At 35.3% G+C, this 27681-nt stretch overlaps 2 protein-coding genes across 4 annotated transcripts in view; one reads left to right on the top strand and one right to left on the bottom strand.

Annotated features, from left to right (window-relative positions):
* slc36a1 (solute carrier family 36 member 1) overlaps nucleotides 1-27681 on the bottom strand; it is a 146441-nt gene that overhangs the window by 14939 nt on the left and 103821 nt on the right. The window contains exons 13-14 of one of the 2 annotated variants that reach the window (XR_012389768.1): nucleotides 11564-11642; nucleotides 6291-6797 (exon numbers count right to left, since the gene is read on the bottom strand). The exons of the other annotated variant lie outside the window; for it this stretch is intronic. The gene's annotated coding sequence lies outside the window, so the exon portion shown is untranslated. Of the gene's footprint in view, nucleotides 1-6290; nucleotides 6798-11563; nucleotides 11643-27681 lie in introns of those variants that run through there. 2 annotated transcript variants of the gene reach the window in all.
* mtnr1al (melatonin receptor type 1A like) lies at nucleotides 5991-27640 on the top strand. 2 transcript variants are annotated; one of them, XM_073921158.1, is made up of 2 exons: nucleotides 5991-6842; nucleotides 24120-27640. In XM_073921158.1, the coding sequence occupies exon 2, from the start codon at nucleotides 24254-24256 to the stop codon at nucleotides 24887-24889; it is 636 nt and encodes a 211-aa protein (XP_073777259.1). In that variant the 5' UTR covers nucleotides 5991-6842; nucleotides 24120-24253; the 3' UTR covers nucleotides 24890-27640. The 2 variants fall into 2 exon arrangements, with proteins under 2 accessions (XP_073777259.1, NP_001153381.1); NM_001159909.1 differs by having other exon boundaries at nucleotides 6660-6846; nucleotides 24120-24889.

Raw genomic sequence — 27681 nt, 5'->3', positions numbered from 1 at the left:
TGTTCTAATTGTTTTTATTTTTCGTCTGAAAGCAAACAAGTCTCTCATATCGTTTTCTAAATTCATTCCAAGACATCTGTAATGGCTGTATAGTGCACTTTTACTAGAGGAAAATAAATGCCAATTATTTATACAATGCAGTGTTGAAGTGTTCTGAGGGAAAAACAAATGTTTATACATAATAAGAATACAATTTTAATGAACTACCATTCAGTAGATCTCACTTATGCTCACCAAGGCTGCATTGATTATAAAATACAGTAATAACAGAAATATTGTAAAATAACAAACAAAAATGTCAATTTACATAACTGTTTTCTATTGTAATATACACTGTAAAAAATAGATTAGTTGACTTCACTTTAAAAGAAGCAAAAACATGTCACATTTGAAGTGATTAATTGACTTTTATGGTCAAGACGATCTGCTGCAGTTCAAACCGAGCATTAGAATGTGTAAGAAAGGTGATTTAAGTGACTTTGAAAGTGGCATGGTTGTTGTTGCCAGATGGGCTGGTCTGAGTATTTCAGAAACTGCTGATACTGTTATTTTCAAGCACAATCATCAAGGGTTTACAAAGAATGGTCTAAAAAAGAGAAAATATCCAGTGAGCCGCAGTTCTGTGGGTGCATATGCCTTATATATGCCAGAAGTCAGAGGTGAATGATAGAAAGGCAACAGTAACTCAAAGAATCATTCGTTAAAACTGAGGTATGCAGAAGAGCATCTCTGAACACACAACATGTTAAACCTTGAGGCAGATGGGCTACAGCAGCAGATGACCACACCGGATGCCACTCCTGTCAGCTAAGAACAGGAAACTAAGACTACAATTTTCACAAGCTAACCAAAATTGAACAATAGAAGATTGGAAAAAACATTGTCTGGACTGATGAGTCTTGATTTCTGCTGATACATTCAGATGATGGGATTGGAATTTGGCATCAACAACATGAAAACATGGATCCATCCTGTCTTATAGCTGCTGCTGGTGGTGTAATGATGTGGGGGATATTTTCTTGGTGCTCATTAGCACCAATTAAGCAACGTGTTAATGCCTCAGTCTACCTGAGTATTGTTGCTGACCATGTCCATCTCTTTATGCCCACAGTGTACCCATCTTCTGATGGCTACTTCCAGCAGGATATTGCACTATGTTCACTGCACTCAAATGGCCTCCACAGTCACAAGATCTCAATCAAATAGAGCATTTTTGCGAGGTGGTGGATTGGGAGATTTCCATCATGGATGTGCAGCCGACAAATCTGCAGCAACTTTGTGATGCTATCATGTCAATATAGATCAAAATCTCTGAGGAACATATCCAGTACCTTGTTTAATGTATCTATCTACTTTGGATGAGGTTAATCGCAATTAATTTTTGCCCACCACTATTTTTTTTTTTAAACGTATTCATGATCAGAAGTCCTGAAAACATTATCAGCAGCTGTGCAGCTGTTGGCACACAAAACTGAGCAAGAGACTCTGTATGATTTGGCCATGCTCATCAACATAAAAGGGTCACCTCATACAAACATTTGTTGTTTTTTTGTTGTTTCTATTGCACTCGGCTCTGGCCCAAACCTCTATAATCAGCGCTGCCACTGAGCATTATTCAGATGCCAGTCAAGATCCATTAAAAATAAACACCATTCATCTCGCACATACTGTTAGGAAGCAGCACGAGTTGTAATTTTAAGCTCTACAAGTGAATCTCCCCGCGACACTCTCGCATAGCATGATAAACAGTCTTGCGGGTGCATTCGCCCACATCTGGATTGTTAAAGCGCATCACACACTGCTTTGCATTCATCATCATACTTTGCAAACAAAAAAGTCTGGTTATTAATGTGACCCCCAGTCGTTTCTGGGTCAACAGATGGAGGGCAGCAGTGCTTTGTGTACTCAGATTAGTGCTTTTATAGTGTTTTTGGAAAAGAGGGGAGATGAGAAGCCATCGACTGTTGGAGAAAAATACAGTGAACATCCTACACCCAAAGCTCACGTGCAAATACAAGAGTTGAAAAAAAAACAAGGTTGTCAAAGAGGAAAATCATACAGATTTCTCGTTGTTAATAAATTAGTTTGTTTGGAAACTGATAGATGATCATTCTTTCATGATTCTTTCATGACATGTTGCATTACAGCAGAAGTAGTAGTAAGTAGAGTAGTAGTAAGTGTGTACTGCATGTGTACTACTAAATGCCTTGATGCTAGTATTCTGTCATATACTTTTCAATAAACCACTCGAGAATGACAAGATAAAGGATAAAATATTTATGGACCTGGCAGACTGACAGATGATGAGGCAGTGGAATAAATCAAGAGAAAATGTACCATTACTGACAGCTTATTACGAGCCATTAAACCTACACCTTATGTCCAATCCTTCTTACACTGGTCAAGATTAAAAGTCATCTAAAAATATGGAAAACAGTCCCACAAACATTTTTATACTCTTACAAAGTTTTCTGCAAATCATGTAAGATGTGCACAGAAGGCATGATGGATGATGTGAAATGTGGATGAGACAAGCACATATGAATGAGGATTAAAATAGATGCAAAGGTTTCCTTTCCAGAAACAATTTCTGGATCATTTTTTTTGTTAAAGTGATTGAATTAAACAAGGAATGGTACCACTTTTACTAAAATCAGATGTTGTTTCTTTATATATCTGTAAAGGGATAGAGTTGGACTTATATATACATATAAAATAACATAACATACATTCTCTTGTTAGTACTAAAAAGTAAGACTTAGATTTTAACCAATAATTCATAACTTTTAACATTTATTGTTACATTTAAAAGTGATTTTTATTGACTGCAAGCAAAACAAACTAAAAATACTTCTTTTTAAATATAAAAATATTAGTGATATAAAAATGCTATAGAGCAGACACAAGTTCAGTAAACCTTATGCTAGCATATACAATAGATCTACAGTAGTTGCTGCTGAAGAATTTAGTCATCGGGTAAATTATTAGATGTCTCGAGTGATTTAGGACAACTTTAAATAAGTGGATAAGAAAAAGAAAAAAACAACAACAACAACTAATAAAAGCTTTTATGCATGGCAGACCAGTAGTTGCCAAGCACTCACAGATGGCTATAGACAAAGACATAAGTTTTATTGACTGTACTTATATTTAGATGTACTGGTCTGACACTATTGTTGGCGGTTACCCAAGCGACTTCTGCTCATTCTCACATAAGTGAAATTTCACGGGCTAAAAGTTAACACTCGTAGCTATGAGATATGGCTCTAAGTAAGCATGGCTGAAATTCATTGATTAGTACAAGAATGCAGGCCATTGGAACCTTTTAAAAAATCGACATTACAATATAATAAAAACTGCAAGTAAAGCAAAAATAATAATAAAAAACAACCACACCAGCATCTTTAAACTACCTAAAGTATAAGCACACTTTATGAATAATTTGAAAAATGGTACTATTTACTCACTCTTACAGTATGTTGTTCCAAGCCCCCAAGACTTTTGTTCATCTTTGGAACAAAAACGAAGATATTTCAGTTATAGTACAAGAGCTCTCTGAGCCAGAAATAAAGAGAAGAGCCAAGAAGCTTCAATACCACATTTGATTTGATAATGTTTTGTTTCCTTTTCTGGTCTTTGAAAGCCTCTTGCTGTTTGTGGAGAAAGACTGAGGTCTTAGATTTCATTTAAAATATTTTCATTTGTGTTACAAAAATGAATGAATATTTCAGGGGGGTTAAAACAACATGAGGGTGCAAATTTAATAACACCCTTTTTATTTTTGTGTGAACCAACCCTTTAAAACATAGGTCTCAAAATCGATTCCTGGAGTTCCACAGCTCCGCACAGTTTATCTCCGACCCTAATCAAACACAGTTGATCAAACTATTCAAGGTGTACAAGACTACTTAGAAACTATTAAGCAGGTGTGAGTTGGAAGTGGTTGGAGCTAAACTATGCAGAGGCCCTCCAGGAATTGAGTTTGAGACCATTGCTTTAAAGCTTGCGCTTGAATCTCACTTATGACAAATAGGATATTATGACTTGCAATATTTTGTTTAAATATTCTTATTTTATCCAGGCTTTAAGTGCTTGTCTGAAGAGTAGTAATGTCACTCTGGATGTAGTGCATGACAAGCTCTGTTGAGTTTTATTGGAATCTAAATTTTGAACGTCATCAATTCAGATTTGAATCTAGCTTACTCTTGACGTCAGGAATAGACTTTATGTTATTTTTTTTACAACTAAAAGTGGCTATTGTTTTTTTATTTATTTATCAGGAATTACATCTCCAACAGTAAAAATGTGCGTTATTGATATCAATAATTATGTCACTACACTGTAAAAAAATAAATAAATGAATAACGTACAAAACACTGTCAGAATAAAAAATGAAGATAATCTGTTAAAAAAAAACCCCTGTAATTTCTTGTTCTATAATAACAAGTTATTATTGTCATTTTACAGATTTTAATTGTAATTGTACAGGTTATTTATGCCATTTTATTATTGCATTTATAATATGCCATATACAATTATTACTGCAATTACACAGATTATTACTATCATTTTACATATTACTTTAAATATATAATTTATTAATGTAATTAACAAAGTAAAGGGGTAAAATGTGGCAGAGTAAAGGAAACCGCATCGTAAAGCTCACTAAACAGTTTGACTCAGAAACAATGTGACTGTGTGTGTTGAGTTTATAGTCCTTAAAATCAGTCCATAACGATCTTCTCACTGTGTGTGTGTGTAATCAGTCAGAATTAGGAATCAGGGTGTGCGAGGTGCATGCTGGGAGTTGTAGTTCGTTAAAGTAATGTGTGTAGTTTTTTAGCGACCCGAAACCGCTCGATCACTGCTGATAGTCACAGTTCGCATTAAAAATATAGTTGTAAAATAAACATTTCATGGTTCACAGTGCATACATTATATGCAGCCTACAAACAATAGGCTATTATTTGACTTTGTTGACCCCACGTTAATCTTATGTTTACTATCTTCACTAGAAACAATTTGACTGAATATTTGTTTCCCTATTTTTACAGAAATAATCTGTAAATAATAACGTGAAATTATGTGTTACTCTCTAAAAATACATAAAATTTCCTTTAAAAAGCAGAAAAACATTGTAATACCAAACTACCAGTGATAACTGTAAATGTAATGTTAGAATTTTTTTTTATTACAGAACATATCTGTAAAACAATGGGTATTTCCCTATGAAAAAACTGGAAAATTCTATAAAAAATACAGACAATTACCTGTAAAATAACGATTATTTACATTGTACATACACACACACACACACACACACACACACACACACACACACACACACACACACACACACACACACACACACACACAAAACACACACACACACACACACACACACACACACACACACACACACACACACACACACACACATATATATATATATATATATATATATATATATATATATATATATATATATATATATATATATATATATATATATATATATATATATATATATATATATATATATATATACATATCCTGCATTTACAATATTATAACCATACCCCTAATACACAAATTCAGAAAACAAATGTATTGACTGGCTTATTACCTGCCTTAAGATAATGGCTGTTTATTAATACTTATAAAATATTATCTTATTCTACAGTAATAACTAGCAATAACTCTACATTAAAATAAAGTGTGAATTAAATTCAATTTCTGATAACCAGAATTAGCATTTCATGTTTTATATTTCAGGTCCTGCAAACTATTAAAAGTTAAATCAACTTATAGAACTACAATATTTCATTGAGAAATATTTTTAAACAAACACCTGCAGAAATCAAGATTTCCTCTTTAACTAACTGTGCTAACTGCGACAGTATTGTTGATATCAAGAAGTTCACTTTTTAAGTATTGACAATTCCCATTTCCAGTATCCAAAATTCACATCCTGGCACGGAGTAGAAGTCAGAACAGAGCAGCGCGATCTTGTGTGCAGCTGCTAATTGGGACATGACAGTGAGCTTCAACTGCGCGTGCCAGCCTGGAGGCATCAGGTGCCCTCACATGATCAGCACGAACATCCTCAGCATCAGCATCCAGCATCACACAGAGGCAACATGCGGATATAAAGAAGACAGCTCCATGGATCTCCCGCTGCGTTTCACGGTGGTAACCAACTGAGAACTTTTTAACTTTGGGAGGCGCTTATCCAGCCTTTATCCGCCGGCGACTTCTTGGAGTGAATGAAAGACGCGAGGCAAAGAAATGAGTGAATGGACATGACTTTTTTATTTCATGTGCACATGAATCACCCGTGTGAATGGGCGTTTTGTCAAGAACAGCGCGCTTCACAAGTTCTCATGATCGCAGGATTACAAACGTCCCTCCAGTTATCAGGATTTTATGTCAGCAAATGAGTTTGAATTGCAGCAGTTTTATTTAACACGCTACTTACATTAAAGCAGTCATTATTTTTATATCGCATCCAATTCCTCCAATGGCAGCTGTAAGAGCGCACGGCTGAACTGGAGCTCTACCCGCCGCTGCTAGGTGTCTGGATGCGCCCGTTGCGCGGTAGATGCGCGTGGCACGGAGGACCGGACCCCTCGCCGCTGTCCTGTTATGATGAATTGAGGATGGTGGAGGGAACAGACGCCCCATTGAAGAACATTTCGACAGGAAATCGCGATATCAAGTACCTCTCCTTCCCCTGGGTGGTGACTTTACTCTCCAGCGTTCTGATCACTACCATTGTAGTAGATGTTCTGGGCAACCTGTTGGTCATTGTGTCAGTCTTCAGAAACAGAAAGCTCAGGAAGGCAGGTAAATGTCTTCATCTCTTTAATGCATCTTGCTGACGGTGATTTATTCGTGATTTATTTGTCCAGGACTCTGTGCATCACGTTATTAGAGATATCTCTGAATGAGCCACAACAGAGCATCTTGATTTTATTTGTGTTTTATCGACAGAGCAGTGACTAAATAATTAGTTTGCAACAATTACATTAATTAAGAGCATTTATTTCTAGTATTATTTGTCTTGGTAACCTTGAGATGAACTGAACAATGTGCAAACCTTCCTCCAAAACCAGTAGAGTCTAAATTAATTAAAAAGCTGATCAGTCTGACTAAGACCACCACATTAGTCAAGACAGGTTTAATTTGTTCTTCTTCAGTATAGTGTGTTCAACATTTATATTTGTATTTTTGAACTTTTTCTTTATACTTTATATAATGAAATGTATAAAACGATACAATTCACCAGGTTTATTATTATTAATAATCAATTTAATCTTACTACTACTACTACTACTACTACTACTAATAATAATAATAATAAAAGAAGCAAACCACCTTAATATTAATCAACAATAATATTTTTCATTATTATTAATCATCATTTTAATATTATTATTACTACTAACAACAACAACAATAATGCATATAAAAAAAAATGCATTCCCAATGGTTTTGCAAATTAAAAGGCCACAGATTTTCCATCTTCGGGCTAAAATAAAATTAATAAATAAAACACAATAAACCTAATTTTGAATAAAGTCTGAAATAATGATTCATTTTGCCAGCAATGCTTTTGCACAAAGAATCATTACTTTCCTGTGATCGCAATTGTTTAAATACACAGTGTGGTATTTATTATTCATAGATCCATTATTAGAGCACCAGTAACTGATTATCTGGCTGTCTCTGCTCATTATTTAAGATTCAGATGCAGCGTAATTGACTCATCAACTGTTTCCAGACCATCAGCTGCATGATCACATGAGGTGTCAAACTGAAAAAGACAAGACCAAAAGCATGCAGGTGTGCAGCTGCTGTATGAAAGCTTCTGCATGCTGCCCTGTTAGAGTTGTCAGTTTGTTGGTGGCGTGAGCTGCAACATCTCAATCTACCTGAGGCCACTGCTCTTATCTCATGAACACAGCACAGACTGACCTTTTCCTTTTGGAGATTGACGCTTTAAGTGCTTCTAAGATGCAGTCATTTTTTTCTGACCAACTAATGATTGACCTTTAAACGATTCAAGAACTGAAAAACAATGAAGACAAATGTGATACTTGTCCTAATGAGCTCAGCCTCAGATTCTTTTTTTCATGAGAAGTTTCTAACAGAGTTTAAAGTGAGACACATGTGCTGCTGACAGATACAGGTCTGCTAAAACACCATGCTGCCTTTGAGATAGCTGACTAAGTAGTTCTTTACTCATTCTGTTGATCTTAATCTTATTTAGAAGTAAAAGGGATTGTGGGTTATATTGTCAGTGGTTTGTCTGGAAATGGAGCCATTAAGAGCATTTTAATGCAGGAGCTCTGAATGTGCTGGCAGTGATACAGGTTCATGAACTCCTGACACACCTCCAGTAATTAGAGCTCCACTGTTTTGCTGTGAAGTGATGTGAGTGCATGTTTTAGAGATGCTCTCATAACATTTACACATCATTTGATAATTTTTTTTTTTAAAGCACTTTCAAATGACAGTTCACTTTGCTCAATGTATTTTCTTTTCAAAGTTTTCTAGATATATAAACAATATGAACAAGGTTTTTACTTATGAATTACAGATAATATGATTATTATCCTAAGTGGTTCTTTAACCTGATGCAAAAACGTTAACTCTAAATGTTCTTAGATTTACACTTTAATTTAAGATGCAATTTATTTACCTTCAGGCCATATACAATATTTTTCATCAGTAAAGCATGAAAGATGACTAACTGAAACTATTGTTCTTGGTGGTACATAAAATCAATACTTTAGGTGTCAAAAAACAAGACAAATACAAATTAAAAAACATATACAGGCACAACAAAATTATTACTTCTACTTCCTGAAGATATATTGACGTTATATGGAGTGAAATGATTAGTCTGTGCAAGATACTGAATATTTTATCATAAACTTAAATCAACAGCCTTGGCAAACAGTCCCAAGCGCGTTCACACAAGCATGCACACACATAAAATTAAAGACTATAGCTTCTGGCCTGAGGGTGAATAAATTAGTAATTTTTACCCTTAGGTTTATTGAGGAGTCTAAAACATTCCATTAGTTAACTAGCAATTGAGCAATGCATTTGTTACTTATTTAGTTATATTTTGTAACATACAGTAGTTATGAAAAATGTACAATTTGAATTGTTAGAACTTGACGATATATGCATAAACGATATATCAATGGGTCTGTGGTGTGTCATGTGATACATTTGTGGCCCTGTTTCCAGTGGGTGGTACAGTACGGTACAGTTTGGTAAGGTTCAGAAGCGTGCGCATCTATATTTAAAATAACAAACTTTTTGAGCTGATGATGAGAACGTGCGTGTGATGATTGAAGATCTTCTGATACTCGATCCTTTCAGTAGTGGACAAAGCGAGAGTGAAGTACGAAAAAACAGAGGAGCAAATGATTCTTTCAGCAACCTAGAACATAAACAAACTGCCTTAACTACTACCATCACCTTTTAGACTGTTATGAACTCTGAATGACAGAATTACTTTCTAACAAGAAGTTATCTGTGCTGATGAAGATTAAAGATGCAGATGAGAGGTTTGCACTGACTGATATGTTGTGTTGTTTTTGAAACCAAATAAGCACTAAATGTATGCTGTGTGTAGTTTTTTTCTGTAAATGGTGACATATCAGACTGTGAGGTGCTGTATGTGTTCATATATGTTGCATTAATTAATTTATTTTATATAATTGCAGACATTATAGTAGGCTATTTCGCATTGTAGATCTGCAGTCATAATCAAATTGTTCATAGAAAGGTTAGTAATGAACAACAAGTATTTTTGTGTATAAAGCATCTGTTTTGTGAGAGGTGCACAGAAGTACAGCTTTACTTTGAGCGAGATTTCCTCAACAAAAATGACGGCGACTGAAACTTTCTGTCATACACCACGCCCACCATTGGTACCCTTTTGGCAGTGGAAATGCAAGCCTGATAAAGGTGACTCGTACCGACCCACACCGTACTGTCCCAGTGAATGGAAACAGGCCATTGATTCATTGTTTTGGAAACTATAAAGCAATGTATTTTATTTAACAGTAACTTTAAAAAACCTTGCTATGAGCCAGAAGGAGTATTTAAATCTTACGTTTAAAGACAGTAATTAAATAATAGCAAATGCTGAAATCAACTAATATAAATGTTAGAAGTATTCTTATTATTATAACTAACATGGTTAGCAAATGTTAACAAATCAAACCTATGATGTTATTAAAATAGATATATAGATAATAGAATTATAGTGGCAGTTGAGAGGGGTCTGGCTGCAGACGGGGTGCAGATGCAAGCTGAGCTGCATGCAATTAATGCACACACCTAACCCCGCCCCTAACCCTACCCCTAAGAGTGACATCACTAGCTCCACTGAATGTGTTGGGTCTGGTATTGCATGTCTGAGACTGCATGTTTTAGCTTGCATATGCAAGTCTGTAGTCAGATATGATTGCGCAGGTGATTGCCTTCTATAAAGGCGCCATTTACAGTACATACTAAAATCTAAATCTTTATGTGTTCTTTCATTGTAAAAACATACAGTTAAAGGTTACTCATCTGATGAGGGTTACCAAAACAAAATATTCAATTTAATACTGTGAATTTGGATCAAATTAGTTTTAAATGTGACAATTTATTCCTGAATTTCAGACTTGGTGATGCACAAAAATCCATTTGTGTCCCATTTCTGTCATATAGTTTTCATCAATAGCCTATACATTCGTTTATCTCTCAGTATTCTTTACTTAAATTTTTTTAATACTCAAGTTTTATCAACTTTATAGGTTTATGTAACTATGATGTTGTGACATCATATCTCATTACGTCTGTTGGGAAATATACGTCAGGTAGTATTTTAAAATGTATGTTTCTGCACAGAATGTTTAGGCTGTGAGAGTTGCAGAAACATCAAGGTATTGTCTAGTTGTTTAGCATGAACCATATCTTACTTGTGAATTGAAAAACCTGAGATGAGAGAGTTGAAATGCGCTGCAGGTTAGCACATAAAGAAACCCTAACAATTTTAGAAAACATCCATTTGAAAACACACGTGCACTCACATTTTCACAACATGTGCAAAAGCAGAAATGTGCACAAATAAAATGTGTCAAGGGACCCTAAAAAATGACCAACCCAATTGTTTCTTGTTAAAAGTCAGAGGTGAGTTTTTTTTGATTACTTGCATGTCCTGATTGTACAGTTTCTTGTTGTTTGTATATTTTTAGCTTGAAAACTCTCTGATCTCTGACTTGTTGCTCTAAGCAAGAAGCAGCCGGGTTCATGATTTTTTGGGGTCCTCCATCAAATTTTCATTGTGGTTCGTTTGCCATATTTGCAGTGTATATCTGTATTAGCATGTGCTGTATAAATTGTTAGTGTTTTTCCCAACACAGGCTCGTTGTGTATAAATAACCCTGTCTATATTTCAGGGGAGTGCGAATTATGTAGGTTTGTCTTGCTGCATTTTCTTTTTAAAATGAATGCTATAGGGTGTTCCTTTTCACACTAACAATGTACTACTTACCTCCATGTGGAAGGCCTTTCTGGTGTTACCAGTTTCCCCAGTAGCTTGCCAAGTACACCAAAGGACTTCGGACACAATGCTGAGTTGATTGCAGCAACAGAGTTCGAGTTCGGTAAAGAATGGTTCCAGAAACCAAGTAAAACAAAAGCAAAAAATAAATAAATAAACGAGAGGCTGAAAACGTGGTAAAATCATGCAGCCGCAACAGTTTTTTTTCTAGATTGCTTTTGAAAACACTATCCATTGGGTTTAGGAAAGGGGTGGCTGGTTCAGTCATTCAGTTGACAGCAAGCTGGCCTGGTTGGCTGAAGTATATATTGAGCCCTCTGTTGAATTTTTGCAAGAAGAGATCATCATAAAACGTACACAGCAAGCTCTGGATTTACAAAAACAAAATCTGCAAGCAAACGTACCTCCAGTTATGTATTTACAGTAACTGTCACCAGAAATGTAGACCTAAGTACATATCCATGACCCTGGGTTGGTTTTTCTATATGCATATTTTTCCAAACCTGCAGTATGTTTGAGTTATTTCAACCCCGGTAAAAACCCCAAAATTAATCAAATATGAAACAAATTCAATTTCTTGATTAAAGCTGAAAAAAGGTGCCATTTTGGCTCAGGTTATTTCACTGTTGATTCAGTTCAGTTTACTATGTAGAGTTTGATGTATTTGGCTTAACCATCATTAGGTGGCTGGCCAGTTTTTTGACTGTTCTAAAATATATAAAAAATATATAAGCTCACCAGATTTTTCTCATTAAAAGAGTTGTTTAGCAGTGAGGTTAACTATTCTAACTATTATTTAATTATTCTTCAAGGATATTAACCAGAAGATCTGTATGACAGCCTGAATTTACAAGGAAATGTAACTATTTCACTTTTTGTCAGTTCAGTGGTTAATTCGTATGAATTTGTATGAGTTTAGTCGTACGATTTTAAAAAAGGAGGCGTGGCACCCACCCCACCTCTAAACCCAACTGTCATTGGGGGATAAGCAAATCATACTTAATTGTATGCATGAGACTGTACGAAATCATAAGGAAGACTAAATCAAAAAGCTATGAACTGCAGTGAGATTGTGTTGGTATGTAAAACAATACTTTATACTCGTTACAACACATGATTTGACCTAACTACAACACAGTTATTTTGGATAGATCTCACCTATACGTTTCTGTAGGCGATTTGGTTCACACCTTTTCAAATGCAGATACGTGTTTGCATATGAAACAGGACACACAATCTATCAACTAAATCAGGTGACAGAAGTGACGAAAACGCTGACACGCTATACACCTCCATGAGAGCAGAGTTCATTTGAAGAACAATCCAGTCTATCAAAATTCACACGTCCGTCAGTAAAAAGTCTACTTTGATCACCTTACTGAACTCCCACAACAACACCCCAAGCTTATTTCAAAATGATAGCCTGTAGGCATGGATTTACATGTGTCCTGTCATCCCAAATATCTGTCGAGTGAAAGCAGGTGATCTGTGAATAATTGTGCAGTGATGCCTGTGCATTTAAAAAAACAACTACAATATTAAAGCCCACCTGTTTTACTATTTTAAAGATTCATATTTTTCTTTCGCAAATAAAATCCATGTACAAACATCTAAATTTAAAATCCAGTTTGTTCAAGAATCTGGTCTCTATAAACGTTGCTATTCTGAGAGCTCTGTTTGGATTGATCAGACAGTCAAGTCTATTGTGATTGGCCTACACATAGCACACAAAGCACATTTCAAAAAATAAATAAATATGAAAATATCTGAAGTTCAGCTCCACAGGCTTCCCTGATACACAGTGACACAAACAACATATTTCTAACATGTCATCAATGCAAAACAAACTCTTCCAGGCCTGTAATAACATGTAGAAATTGTTTGTGTGCAGCCAACGAACACCACAGGCTGGTATTATGCAAATCAGTGACAAATTTGCTTCAAACTTCCATACATTTTTTATAGAAAGTAACACTGGAATTACAGCTTATTTCAGGCAGCTCAGAATTGCTTCTTTCCTTTGGGTGACTGCAACTCCATTCATTGAGCACTTTGCAGACCTTTTACACTCTCCAACAGCTACATTACACTCATGACCGGTAATATCCGAAAAAGCATAATAGGGGCACTTTAACAATCTCTTTTTCATCTCATTTGTCACCTTTGTAACAGAGATAAAGTTGTGCGTCTTGCTCAACCGACATTTTCACACACCACTGGATCTGAATAGCAGATCATTCATAGTCAATCAGCCCAACCTGGCCCTAATTTCTGCAGCGTGACTACTGTGAAGAGAAGCACCATTATCATGTCCTCTACTTCATCCAAACAGACAGTTTTCAACAAGTGTTTTTTTTTTCTTCCTCCATTTTTCAAATAAAATCTGAACAAAGAACACTTTCAAATGATGACATATAAACAAAATACATGCAGTAGATACCATGGTCACTAGATACAATCTTAAATCTCTTTACATTTGATAGTTCTGTTAAAGGTTACAAACAACTCACAGAAATCCTTCATCTTATCACGACAGATATCGATTAAGTGGATTGAAAATAAAACTAATTAATTTGTCCCAATGAACTTTAAGAATTTTTCCAACTCATATAAAATAAGTAGTTTGAACAGGCAGCAAAAGTAATTTTTGAGTGTATCTCACAAAGTATTATTCATAAATCTCCTTTGAGGGAATTTCAGATACATATACTGTAGATAAATACAACACTTTGGTTCCCAAATACAACATTCTTTTTCTTCTCAACCACCTTCCCCAATATGATTTTTTTTATTGTTGTCTTAATAGTGCAGTACTGTATGTAAGTTTGACACCCAGTGGTTGAACTCAGTATTGCACTCCTGGATCAAAACACATGAAAGCGCATGTTGCCAGATTGAAGACACCAACAGCAGTGTTTGTGCCTGACTGTCGATTTAAGACTGTAAAAAAAATAAATAAAAAAAAAAAAAAAAAAAAAAAAAAGCATGTGAAAAACTTGGAAAGAGTTTTTGTTCTAGCCAAAACCTGGAATTTATATTTTAGAAATGGCTTATATTTCTTGCAGCTGAACAACAGAAAGCTATGACAATTATAACCATTTAACATGAGATTTATTGACATACTACTGAAAGCAGCAGCAGATAGTTTACCTCAGATCTTATAATCATAAGTTATAGGTAAATCGTTTGAAATTGAACTTTAGAACTGTGACTCAGTGCAAGACAACCAATATCAGTTATTTAGCATGTACATTTAATTAATTTAAAGAGGTTTAATATTTATTAATTAAATTATAAACCTTACAATTTTGTTGGAGTGCAATAAGTCCACTATTCTATGCTTCTGAATGGCTGTATTTAAATTTCTGTCATGTTTTTGTCTGATGTGAATCCCATCATGAAGCGTGTTGTTAGGACACAGTTTTACAAAATGCTACCTGCTGACCTAATTTTTACATTCATAATATTTACATAGTTTTCTAATTTATAACCACCTTGTGTGGAACTCTGAATCTGCGTCTCATTTCGAAATATGCTATATACATTTGTATTTAGGTCGTGGACACAGACTTTGAGAACCTTTCTGACAAAATTAATAAAATACACAGTTTACCACCAAGGCAACCCAGGGTGCTGAAAAATAATGGGCTAAACTGGCATTGGGCGAGTTAAATTATCAAAACGAAGACAGATATAATCTGACTTTAGCATCTGACTTATCTGATATCTGACTTTAGCATTGTTTTTCAGATAAACAATTGTAAGAGGATAAATTATCATATGCACTTGTTTATATGACAAAACATGTCTTTTTGACTAAAGAAGGTCCATACTGACTCCAAAGGCAGATACTGATAAGATCAGGGCCTGATATGTGGATTTTGGGGGTTTTACGATGTGGTCACATGTTGATTGGTCTGTTTGAATGTCTTAGCATTTGGGCTTTAGTCACATGGTCAAGAAAGATACAAACTCTGGTGTAAAACTCTGCTCTGTCTCTTTACCTGGTCTGCGCTCACCTGCTCTGCTCCTCTCCTCCTCTGGAGTCTATCTTCTCTGCCTCTTTGAGGCCTACTCTCTTTGTCTCTCCCTCCCTTTGTCTCTCCTTCTACGTCTGGTAACTTTAATTTCACATTTAAGCTGGGTACAATTTATATAATGTTTTTTATCATTTCATATTTTATCATTTTATACAGTTATTTTGTGATTAATTCAGTTGTAACCATAGAAAATTATTGTTATTAAATCATCTCATTTTCAAGTATGCAAATTACTTTTGATTTAACATCAACAGTTAATTGTTCCATATTGCAATGCAATACAATCACATAATATCAACGCTGTCCACCATTTATAGCTATTAATATTGCTCTTATTTCTGTTTTTGGTATGAGATAGCAGAAGAATGGTTTGACTAGAAATGTACAATTTGTTTACCATCAATACTGATAACTTTTTAGTCATACGGCAGAACTACAAGTTGAACCCATGTGGTTAAAATCCATTCACAAGTATGCTCACTTAGCATGTTTCTTAAATTCTTAAAAGGATCAGTACTTCTGTATTATACACCTTCTTTACAATATCATGCCATTCATATGCAGACATTCCTTGAGCCATTTCTTTGTAATGGCCTTTTTATTAGTCGTTAGTAGTGTATTAAGGAGGAATATATAATTTTGGGGGGGATTTTTGAAGAATAAATTTCCATGTTCATAGTTTTAAAGTTCTAATACAGATTCAATCCCATAACTGCATTTATCTCTCACTATATATATATCGTTACAGTAGGTTTGAATAACAATACATTCCTAAACTTTTCCATATTTTCTCTAACATTCATCACTGTTTTGATTTCTACAATAGTTTGAAAATATTTAGCTTTAGGTGTTATGAGTACAAGTAAATTTACAAGTAAATTAAATTATTTGGGTCATTTCAATGAGTCTTTTTCTGAGCTCATATTACATAAAGCACAAATGAAGTAACAAAGGTAGAATTTATTTATTTTATTATATTTGCCACCTATTGATTGAGCTGACAAGCAGAATTCTGGTCAGAAAATGCCAACGAATTAATTAAAAAAAGACTGAAAATGTGATGAGTCCAGTCTCCCACACCCTTAGGACCACCACTAGAGGAGGGTGAAATTTATTCGCAATAAATGTGTTGCTCACGTACAAGCCAGGCCGACACGTGAGGGATTAACTCAGCTGGATGGAGACTCATGTGCTCAGTAATTCAAAGAATTCATTTCATTGCCTCCAGTCAGAGACATGGATGCAGAAGTCAATGCAGCACTTGTTTAATGAACCATCTTGTACCTGGAGTGTTGAAAAATGCAATTTTAAATAGATATCGAATCTTGAGATAAAACAATTCCAATAGAGTGGTGACGTGAATCTGAAATTTATTTATGAACATCAGCCTGCTTAGGTAGGTACAACCCAAGCATTCATGTTCAAAGAGCTCTTCGGGCAACAGACGTGATTTAATTGTTTCGTTAGATTTTATAAGCCCAATAATGTTAATGCAAAAACGAGCAAATCCCTTTATTAAAGAGTAAAGACCAATCAATCATCTTCTAAAGTGTACAATCTTTAGCTTCATAAGGTACAACAGAGAGCACTGGAACAGAGAATGAACACAATGCTCAAATATTACAAGATCCAATTATACCGTGTAGGTCATTGCTTTGAACTCTCTGGATTTCTCTGGAGAGAGTTTGATATTGATATTTACAGCAAACGAGGTTTATTTGTGACTCATATCAAGCATGTCTGTTTGTTTTGGGCTTATCACACAGATTGGGTTTTGTCTCTGGCATTTTAGCAAAACTAAAGAAACATAATCCACACATGGAAAAGCAACACGGCTGTTAATTTCGCATACACCACAGAGGCCAATAAAAGACTTGACTATCCAAGTGTAAGACTGTTAACTGCTAATTGAGGTGATTTGTATGATTACAAGCTGTTTTCGGGTCAGTTTCTCTATTCGTTTGGTATGAAAATGTTCATCATATGCAAATTGCAAATTCTAATTTTGGATGATGGATTTAATGTCTCAGTATGTTGTAAAGTTAAAGGTAAAGTCGGTGATGGTCTTCAGAAAAATTTTGTTGTTGTGCTGGTTGAAAGTCTATTGATATTCCAAAAGTAATGATTAAAGTAAATTATTTAAATGTATTTATATGTATTTTATGTATTTTTATGTATTTATATTTATTTATATGTATTTATATGTCCAATTAAAATTTGTCAGGCCGATAATTCCTATTATTCTGATAAGTAGCCCAAACTACATCTGAGCACCTGTTTACGCAGATCCGCCGTTTGCATGTGCAGGTGAGGCACATTCATGTGCACAAGAGAGAGACAGTGATATAAACAAATGCTGGTTAAGTCCTGAATCAGTATTAAAGTTAATTTTGCACGCTGGAGAAAGGATAACACCATGGCTGAAGTATTTCTATTAGACAGGTAATAGCCCCTTTCACACAGTAATACTGGTAAATACCCAGAAGATTTCCGGAACGACTTTAAATAATTAAAAAAAAGTGATGTTCACAAAGGGTAGAACGTTTCGGAATTTTTCCGGAAAAGTCCATTTACACATTTATTCCAAAATACTGGTTAATTCAGACATCATTGACCGTAAATGAGCTCTAAGCGGCTGCACTTGTATTTGTAAACATAGAAGGGGTTGGGCTTTTGTTGATGGTTTCACTTTAATTGCTTTGCTTTTTAGCTGCTTTGTCCCAGATATCTAGAAGCGAGAACCGCGACTAAATGTTTACACATTTGATTACATTACAAATTCTGTGGATGAATTATTATTGTGAACAACTTCGACGAAAACATACGGAGGAACACTTTCGCATGTCGATATGTTAATAATATGTGTATGTGTGTGTGAGTCTGAATGTTCTGATTGGCTGGAGCTGATGGTCATGTTAGTGTTCTAAGCGTGAACGTGCTCTTTCTGGCAATTTTCCGTTCTGCGCAGCATTCTGGCAAATCACCAGTAATGTCACAACTTCTCTTTCTGAAAAATTGCTGGAAAGAATTTACTTATATTTTCAAAAAGAGGCTGTTCATACATGTTTACCGGCAAATTTCCAGAAAGGTATGTAAGTGTCAAAAGAAGGTAATGTCATGTTTTAAAAGTATTTTAGTCCCCCAAAGCTGATGTAGATTTTGTTGTTTTGAATGGGATATATGCACAGAAGTGTTGTTCAGCCACTGAAATCTTCCGGCGAAAGATTGATGTGACTATTTTCAGTTTTATAAGGGACCTTTTACCGCATAGATAATGTAGATTTTTATTTAGTTGAACATCAAAACATAAGTAAATAGCGCTATTCTGCATAGCCTGCTTTACTGAGCTAAAGTTTGTTTTATATTCAGATTGGTACATTTTTGAACAATGACAACCTGTGACGCACTCCCTATATTGTTTATCATGATTCATTCATTAATTTTCTTATCAGCTTAGTCCCTTTTATTAGTCTGGGGTCGCCACAGCGGAATAAACCGCCAACTTATCCAGCACATTTTTAAGCAGCGCATGCCCTTCTTGCCACAACCCATCTCTGGAAAACTTCCACACACTAAGGACAATTTAGCTTACCCTATTTACCTGTACCACATGTCTTTGGACTGTGGGGGAAACCGGAGCACCCGGAGGAAACCGGAGCGAACGCAGGGAGAACATGCAAACTCCACACAGAAACGCTAACTGACCTTCTTGACCTTCTTGCTGTGAAGCGACAGCACTACCTACTGTGCCACTGCGTCGCCTTATTGTTTACCATAATGCTACTTTGAATATTCAGTTTGAAAGAGCATGGCTTAGTAATAAGTGTAATTCCTGTACCTCACCTGCCAAGCACTAAGCATACAGTAATCGCTTTACTTTTTCATTTGGAATTGTGGTATTATTAAGTACTATACAGGCTTCTAACTGGTGAATGACATGATCTAGTGGGTTGTCTGCTGTCATCTTGTGGGTGCGTTTTTATGAAATCAGGAGGCGTGGCTTTGGATGACAGGGAAGGGACTGTGTTTTCAAAGATATTATGCTAACGGATAGCATTTTGGCAGATCACCTACTGCACCTTTAATCTTTAATACTTGGAGAAAGTTGGATAGAATATACCTAGCAACCAATTACACTAAGCTTTATATAAACTATATATAACTATATCAAAAGATTCCAAAATACACTATAAGATATTGTGGTTCTTAATTTCTAATTGGCATTCATGATTTTATGGTAAGCATTTATCATCCTCATAACCTTTTTATTGCACATAAGGTGCTTTGGATCATTAAAATGTATCTGAGAAATGAATGGTTCTAAAAAAGTTTGATTTAAAGTCTGCATGAACTGGAAGCGATAATGAGAATTTTTTTGAGTTTGTTTTTGTACTTCTAAACTTAATGGAATATTAATTAAGGGGCGGGACTTTCTTTGCGCATTATTTCCTCATAGCAAAATTTTGGTAAGAGCGGCGTGGTTAAGGATATTAATTTGCAATTGCTATGGAACCCTCAGTTTGATGTCAACAGCAGGACCATCACTCCAAAGGTAGAGGCAAATGGTCAAATTTTGATTAAAGTTTTTTTTTTTTTTCAGTTGATTAACTTGCATGTATTATTGTTCACCTTTACAGGTAAACAATAATACAAACAAGTTAATGTGAGCTAGCAACAAACTGTACATTTATTATGGATTTCAATCTTTTTGGGGTGAACCAAAATATGCCACTCTTGTATGCTATCACTGCAAAAAGCCTTTTTAGAAACCGCTTTTAAGAGTTTAGAAGAATTTCTGGTTCAAAAAAGTTTCTGCATTTACAAACTGAAGCCAACTCCATCATGCTAACAAGACATTAAAACATCATGTTTACCTATAACAGCGCGAGTGATTTTACATTTTAGATGGATTTTAATGTTTTTTTTGTGAAATCAAAATATGTAATACTTTTATGCTCTCTTTAGAAACATTTTTTTTAGAGTACTGAAGAATTTCTGAGTTCAGAATGTGAAAGTTTCTGCATCTACAAGCTGAGGCCAACACAAACATGCTAACATGACATTAAAACGACAAGCCTGGCACCAATCCCAAATCCAGTAGCACACTACATGTGCACTTTGTAAATTGACAATGACAGTTGTGTGTCTGTGTGACCCTTAAAGTCCTAACATTCCTTTAGTGATGCCTCCTTTGCAGCCACTATGTGCCCTCAACAGTACAGTCAAAGCGGCATCACGTCACTAAAAGTACAGATTCATAAGAAGGCCGCAAAGATTTAAGGTCCCATTTGGGATTGGGATTACATTCTGAAGGGCTTATCCCTATGCCCTTATCCCTTCAAAAGGTGAGATCATTAAAAGGATGAAGAGTGTAGGGGACCAAAGATAAAACTATTCCTTTAACCGTGTCCTAACAACACATGGCTCTAGAGACAAGATTCTAGAGACAAACAATTTTGCTGTCCATACAAGACTCTATGCAACAGGAACATTTTAATACCAGAGCCATTCAGAAGCACAGTATGGTGCATGGCACTCTCGATGAAATGGACAGGTTTATAATGTAATGAATTTATTTTGAACCCCATTAACAGTATTATAAATACATTCTAAGTAACTGATATTGTTGGTTTGCACTGTTCATAGTAGCGTTCATTTTTAAACCACACGCTTGTAATAGTATATTCAAGATCTGAAGTAACTTACAAATAAAAAAAACAACAACAATACAAAACAAAGTTAAGAAATATAAAGAAACCAATATTGTTTCCAACTATGTTTTTTACAACAATGTACAGTATATTATACTGGTTTTTAAATTAGATACTCAGTGTGTCATCGTCATGAATGGTGAGGACAAAAACTAACAACATGGAAAAGATACCTTTTATCATTAGTTGCAGTGTTGCGTGTTGTTAGGACAAGGTGTTACACAAATTTATGTTTCATCTTGCATCACTTGCCTCTCAAATTAAATGTGCGCAAACAAATCCATGGGAGTGAAAATCTAAATCTTTATTGCCAAAGTGCCCTTTGTGAAGTGGCCCTTTGCCATTAATGTTTTTACTCCAAAGTCCCATTCAGGACTGGATTTATGTACTGTAATTTGGAAAAGAGCTCTTATTTTTAGACAATATACATTTTTAATGCATGTTCATCCATTGCCTGAATTGATATGAATCACTTTAAGTTGTTTTTTTCACATTTTGTATTCTGTTTGTATGATCTGCATATGTCGCAGTAAAGCTGATGTTCATGGACTTTCATGAAAGAAAAGCTTTTTGGTAACACTTTAGTATAAAGACTAATTTTCACTATTAAGTAGTAGCTTATTACCTGCCTATTATTAAGATTTTGGTTTTTGATTACTTAAAACATATTCTGTATGATCTTATTCTACATCTCTTGACCTACCCAATACCTAAACCTACGTACCACCTTAATAACTATTATTAAGCAGTAAATGTGCAGCTAATTTTAAGGTAAAAGTCATAGTAAACAGTTTGTTAAGAGCAAGAATTGTACCTTAAAATAAAGTGTGACCAAGTTTTGATATTAATTATGTGAATTTAGTTCAACTTTGTCATGAGATTGGATCAGATTTTTGCATAACTGCAAACTAGATTTTGACAGGTTAAAAGGTAATTTCACCACAAGGATATTTCTGTCATCATTTATTCAGTGTCTGAATGCTCCAAATTCATAAAACGTTTGTTCCTCTTTAGAGCAAAAATTCTGATATTTTTCAGATGTCTGTGCTTTTAATGAAATTCTCTTCAGCAAAAAAACACCAATATGCAAATAGGTTTAAGAATATATATAATCATGAATTTAGGGTGTCACGGTGGTGCAGTGGGTAGCATCATCGCCTCACAAGAAGAAGGTCAACGTTTCCAGCACTGGCTGGGTCAGTTGGCATTTCTGTGTGGAGTTTGCATGTTCTCCCATGTTTGCGTGGGTTTCCTCCGGGTGCTATGGTTTCCCCCCACAAGTCCAAAGACATGAGCTATTGGTGATTTAAATAAGCTAAATTAGCCATAGTTACTTTGTGTGGATGCAAGAGAGTTTCCCTGTGTTGGGTTGCAGCTGTAAGGGCATCTGCTGTGTAAAATATATGCTGGATAAGTTAGCGGTTCATTCCGCTGTTGCGACCACTGAAGAATAAAGGGACTGAGCCGAAAAGAAAATGAATGAATGAATGTTTATGAATTGGTTTTTTTTTTTTATTTCATTCGCATTCAACATTTGATCAGTGAACAATGTTTACTTCAAATTACAATCAAATTTAGTCATAAGTTCAATCATGCTTGCTTGACGAGCAAGAATCAGTGACGTTCATTCTTATGTGTCAGGTTTGGTTGATCTTCTGTTAGTATTCACTAATCAATGTCATTATATTTGGAAAAAAGGCCTAATTAAATTGATAATTTATTCATTTGTTCATTTTCAACTGATTTTTCGGGGTCGGGTCACGGGACAGCAGTCTTAAGAAAAAAACCCTAGACACTTCCTCCAGCTCCTCCGGGGGGGATCCCAAGGCGCTCCCAGGCTAGCCGAAAGACATATTCCCTCCAGCATGTCCTGAGTCTTCCCCGAGGACTCCTCCCAGTGGGGCATGCCTGGAACACCTCCTTAGGTAGGCCTCCAGGAGACATCTGAAACAGATGCCCGAGCCACCTCAGCTGACTTCTCTCAATGTGGAGGAGTAACGACTCTACTCCAAGCTCCTCCTGGGTGACAGAGCTCCTCACGCTATCTATAAGGGTGCACCCTGCCACTCTGCGAATGAAACTCATTTCAGCTGCTTGTATGCGAAATCTTGTCCCTTCGGTCATGACCCAAAACTCATGACCATAGATGAGAGTAGGAATGTAGATTGACTGTAAATTTAGAGCTTTGCCTTTCGGTTCAGCTCCTTTTTTACCACCGCCGCACCAATCCACCTGTCAATCTCACATTCCATCCTTCCCTGACTCGTGAACAAAACCCTAAGTTACATGAACTCTTCGACCTGCGGTAAGGACTTTCCACCATCCTGGAGATGGCAAACCAAATGAAATGTTTTTATAATATAAAGCATTTACATACATTCATTAGACTTGGATCAAATGGCTTGATTCAGAAAGATTTATTAAATTATATAAAGATTTAAAGGAACCTTAGAGGGAAAGAAATCCCTCACAAATCTTTAAAGATGTATTAACTTGTGATCCAAACATGAGCAGGACTTTTTGGTGTTTTTAATGACATGAACGTGAATAATTGATACAAATTTAAGGGTAAAACAAACTCAGTAAATAATCCTAAAAAACAATAATGTTGCTAATGTTGACATACATTTGAATGCACATTTGAGCATTCATTTTGAACACATTTGCAATGTTGTGTCTATACTCTTTCTTCCATGCTTGTAATATGTTTGAGAGCCTATTTCTGATATTGAAAATGCCATTTTTATTGCTTCTCTACACTAAGCACTTAAATAGTTTTTTCTCTCTTCTTTACAGGAAATGCCTTTGTGGTGAGTTTGGCTATAGCAGATCTGTTAGTGGCCATCTACCCCTACCCGCTTGTCCTGACCGCCATCTTCCACGACCGCTGGATCGCTGGTGATATTCACTGCCAGATCAGTGGCTTCCTGATGGGGCTCAGTGTGATCGGCTCCATTTTCAACATTACAGGCATCGCCATCAACCGCTACTGTTACATCTGTCACAGCCTTAAGTACGACAAGCTCTTCTCCAACAAGAACACGGTATGCTACGTAATCCTGGTCTGGGCGCTGACTGTATTGGCAATCGTCCCGAACTGGTTTGTGGAGTCTCTGCAGTACGACCCACGTGTTTTCTCATGCACTTTCGCCCAGTCGGTGAGTTCACTTTATACCATCATGGTGGTGGTGGTGCATTTTATTGTGCCCATCGGCATCGTCACCTACTGCTACCTGCGAATTTGGATCCTCGTCATTCAGGTCCGCAGACGAGTCAAGCCTGACAGTCGGCCTAAAATCAAGCCTCACGACTTCCGGAACTTTCTGACTATGTTTGTGGTGTTTGTATTATTTGCTGTTTGCTGGGCTCCGTTGAACTTCATAGGCCTGGCAGTGGCCATCCACCCTAGACTGGGTCAATCCATACCTGAGTGGCTCTTCACTGCCAGCTACTTCATGGCGTATTTCAACAGCTGTCTAAATGGCGTTATATATGGAGTGCTAAACCACAACTTTCGAAAAGAGTATAAAAGGATTGTACTCGCTATTTTCAAGTTTAATTGTTGAGTTTTCACTATGAGACAAGCACTGTGTCTTTCCTGAAACCTGTATGTTATTCAAAAGAGATATACTTATGTGTGTATTGAGGAATCTTGCAATGCAATTTTTTTCATTTTATTGTTTGAATATTTCTTATACCAAATTCTGACACATTCTAAGTCATTGTACGTACATGCTTAAATTTGCACAGAATGATGTTTGGGTTACATACATTACATTACATTATTTAAATAATACACTACCTGACAAAAGTCTTGCCATCTATCCAGGTTTTAGAAACAACAAATAATAACTTGAATTCTAGTGGATCATTTGGTATCAAGAAGTGGGTAATATGAAAGGCAAAGCCCTCTAGATTACATATATTTTACCAAAATAAGCATGATCATGCCTTGAAAGAATTAATATTTAGCTGAGCTTGGAGGACTGCATCAATATTTAGCTGAGCTTGGAGGACTGCATCCATACATCTCTGCAGTGACTCAAATAACGTAGTAATAAAGTCATCTGGAATGGCAAAGAAAGCGTTCTTGCAGGACTCCCAGAGTTCATCAAAATTCTTTGGATTCATCTTCTTTGCATCCCCAATAATTTTACCCCTAACATGCTCAATAATGTTCATTACTGGTGACTGGGCTGGACAATACTCCAGCACTTTGACCGTCTTTGCTTTTAAGAACTTTGATTTAGAAGCTGTGATTGAGAAGGAGTGATATCTTGCTGAAGAATTCGCCCTTAATGAGCAGCACAAATGTCTTGATACCTCAGGCTGTATGTTGCCATCCAATCTGCAGGTCTTTTACACGCCCCCAATGTAACCCCAAACCATTATTTTTTCTTCACCAAACTTAACTGATTTCTGCGAGAATCTTGGGTCTATGCGGGTTCCAATAGGTATTCTGGAGTATTTGTAATGATTTGGATGCAGTTCAACAGATAATTCATCTGAAAAATCTACCACTTTTCCAAATGATCAACTTGAAGTCAAGTTATTATTTTTCGATCTTACAACTGTGATCGAAGACAAGACTTTTGTCAGGTAGTGTCTTTTTTTTAAAAATCAAATTACTATCTAAATGTGAAAGATGGTATCACACAACTGTGCAAAACTTTTGACAATGTCCATTTGAAAAAAAATATATTTCTACATTTTATTTCATTTGCTGAATATCTGAATGTGTACTGTATTTGTTTTTGTGTTGAAAAGAAAAAACCTATTTAATGCCTAAAATGTAGTCTAAAAATCAAAAATATATTTTCTCAAATATAAAGATAGATAGCTATATAAAACATATACTGTGAAACAAATCCATAATTTTATGGTTTATTTCTGGCAGCTAGGGTGCCGGAAAAAGAAAAAACTTTAAATAACGGCTGTTAAATTACAGAAATTTACTGTAAAATAACAGAGGTTTAATTACAGAAATTTAAGGACATTTCAGTAATTTAATGTCCGTTTTTTATGGTAAATTTCTGTAATTTAACGGTGGTTATTTTATGTTTTTTTTTTCTGTGACCCCAGCTGCTGTAAATAAACTAAAATTATGGATTTTTTTAAATAAAATAAAACATTATTTTCTCAGATGCAATTGCTTTAAAGGGATACTTCACCCAAAAATGTAAATTTACTGACAATTTACTTAGCCTCAACTGGTTCCAAACCTTTAATAATTTATTTCTTTAGTTAAACACAAAAGAAGATATTTTGAAGAAATCTAAAAGCCTAAAACCCTTGTCTGCCAGACTTGTAAAAACAAATATTACGGAAGTCAAGGGTTACAGGTGTTCAGCTTGCTTTAAATATCTTCTTTTGTGGGAAAGTCAAACCAGATTAGAACAAATGAAGGCTAAGTAAATGATGAAATCATTTACAGGGATATTTCACCCCAAAACTTAAATGAAGTAATGTCGATATAATTTGTATTGTCCTCCTCATGGTGTTTAATTTACTTGTTAAATATTTGACTTTATTGGAGAAGGATCTACCAGAACAATTAGCGAATATTTGAAGTACTAATGGAGCTTATCGGTTCATTATTGTTATTAGGAGACCATAAGAGGATTTTCAGGTTATAATTAGTATTATGATTAAACCTAAATCTACATATCATTTCATCTCGATTTAATGAACTTAATCAATTAAAACAGTTTTATTGGGGTCACAGAAGTCACATACAATTGGAGAGTCTTGGTATTTACTTTTAACAAGAAAATAATTCTATGTTATGAGTCAATTAAAGTACAAAGCATATATTGATGAGAATATAGAATGAAGATTTTAATCGATTTCATTTGTGAGCATATTTCTGTGGGAGTTATGCCTAGTGAGTTTAATGTATTATCTGATACCTCAATTGCAAAACAGAATGTATGATTTACTATATTTTACACAAATATATAGAAATGAGCTCTGGCTAAAACAAAGTCAGCGTGGAAACTTACAGTGGTTATTAATCTATTAGAATCACAAACTTGAATGTTGCAAAAAACCGCACAAGAAATAAAATGTTTTCCTGAGTGTTGCAACGGAAAGCACTTCTATGTGTCCTATACAAATACTTGTGTTTTTAAGTGTAAAAGTGGAAAATCCAACTGTAATGCTGTAATCTCCACTCTGCACATTCTTTTCTGATCAAATATTTATTAAACAGTCATATTTTTATATGTTGACATTCCTATGAATGCACTGGGAATCAAGAGTGCTGCATTCGTTCTCAGTGCAATGTTAAATAGTGCTAATAAAATGTAATCACTGTGTCTAACTGTGCAATTTTTTTAAGACAGACAATTATATAAAT

Source organism: Danio rerio, chromosome 14 (assembly GCF_049306965.1).
Source record: "Danio rerio strain Tuebingen ecotype United States chromosome 14, GRCz12tu, whole genome shotgun sequence".
NCBI lineage: Eukaryota > Metazoa > Chordata > Actinopteri > Cypriniformes > Danionidae > Danio > Danio rerio.
Note: the sequence above shows the minus strand (reverse complement) of the source record. Positions and strands in the feature narration are given on the sequence as shown.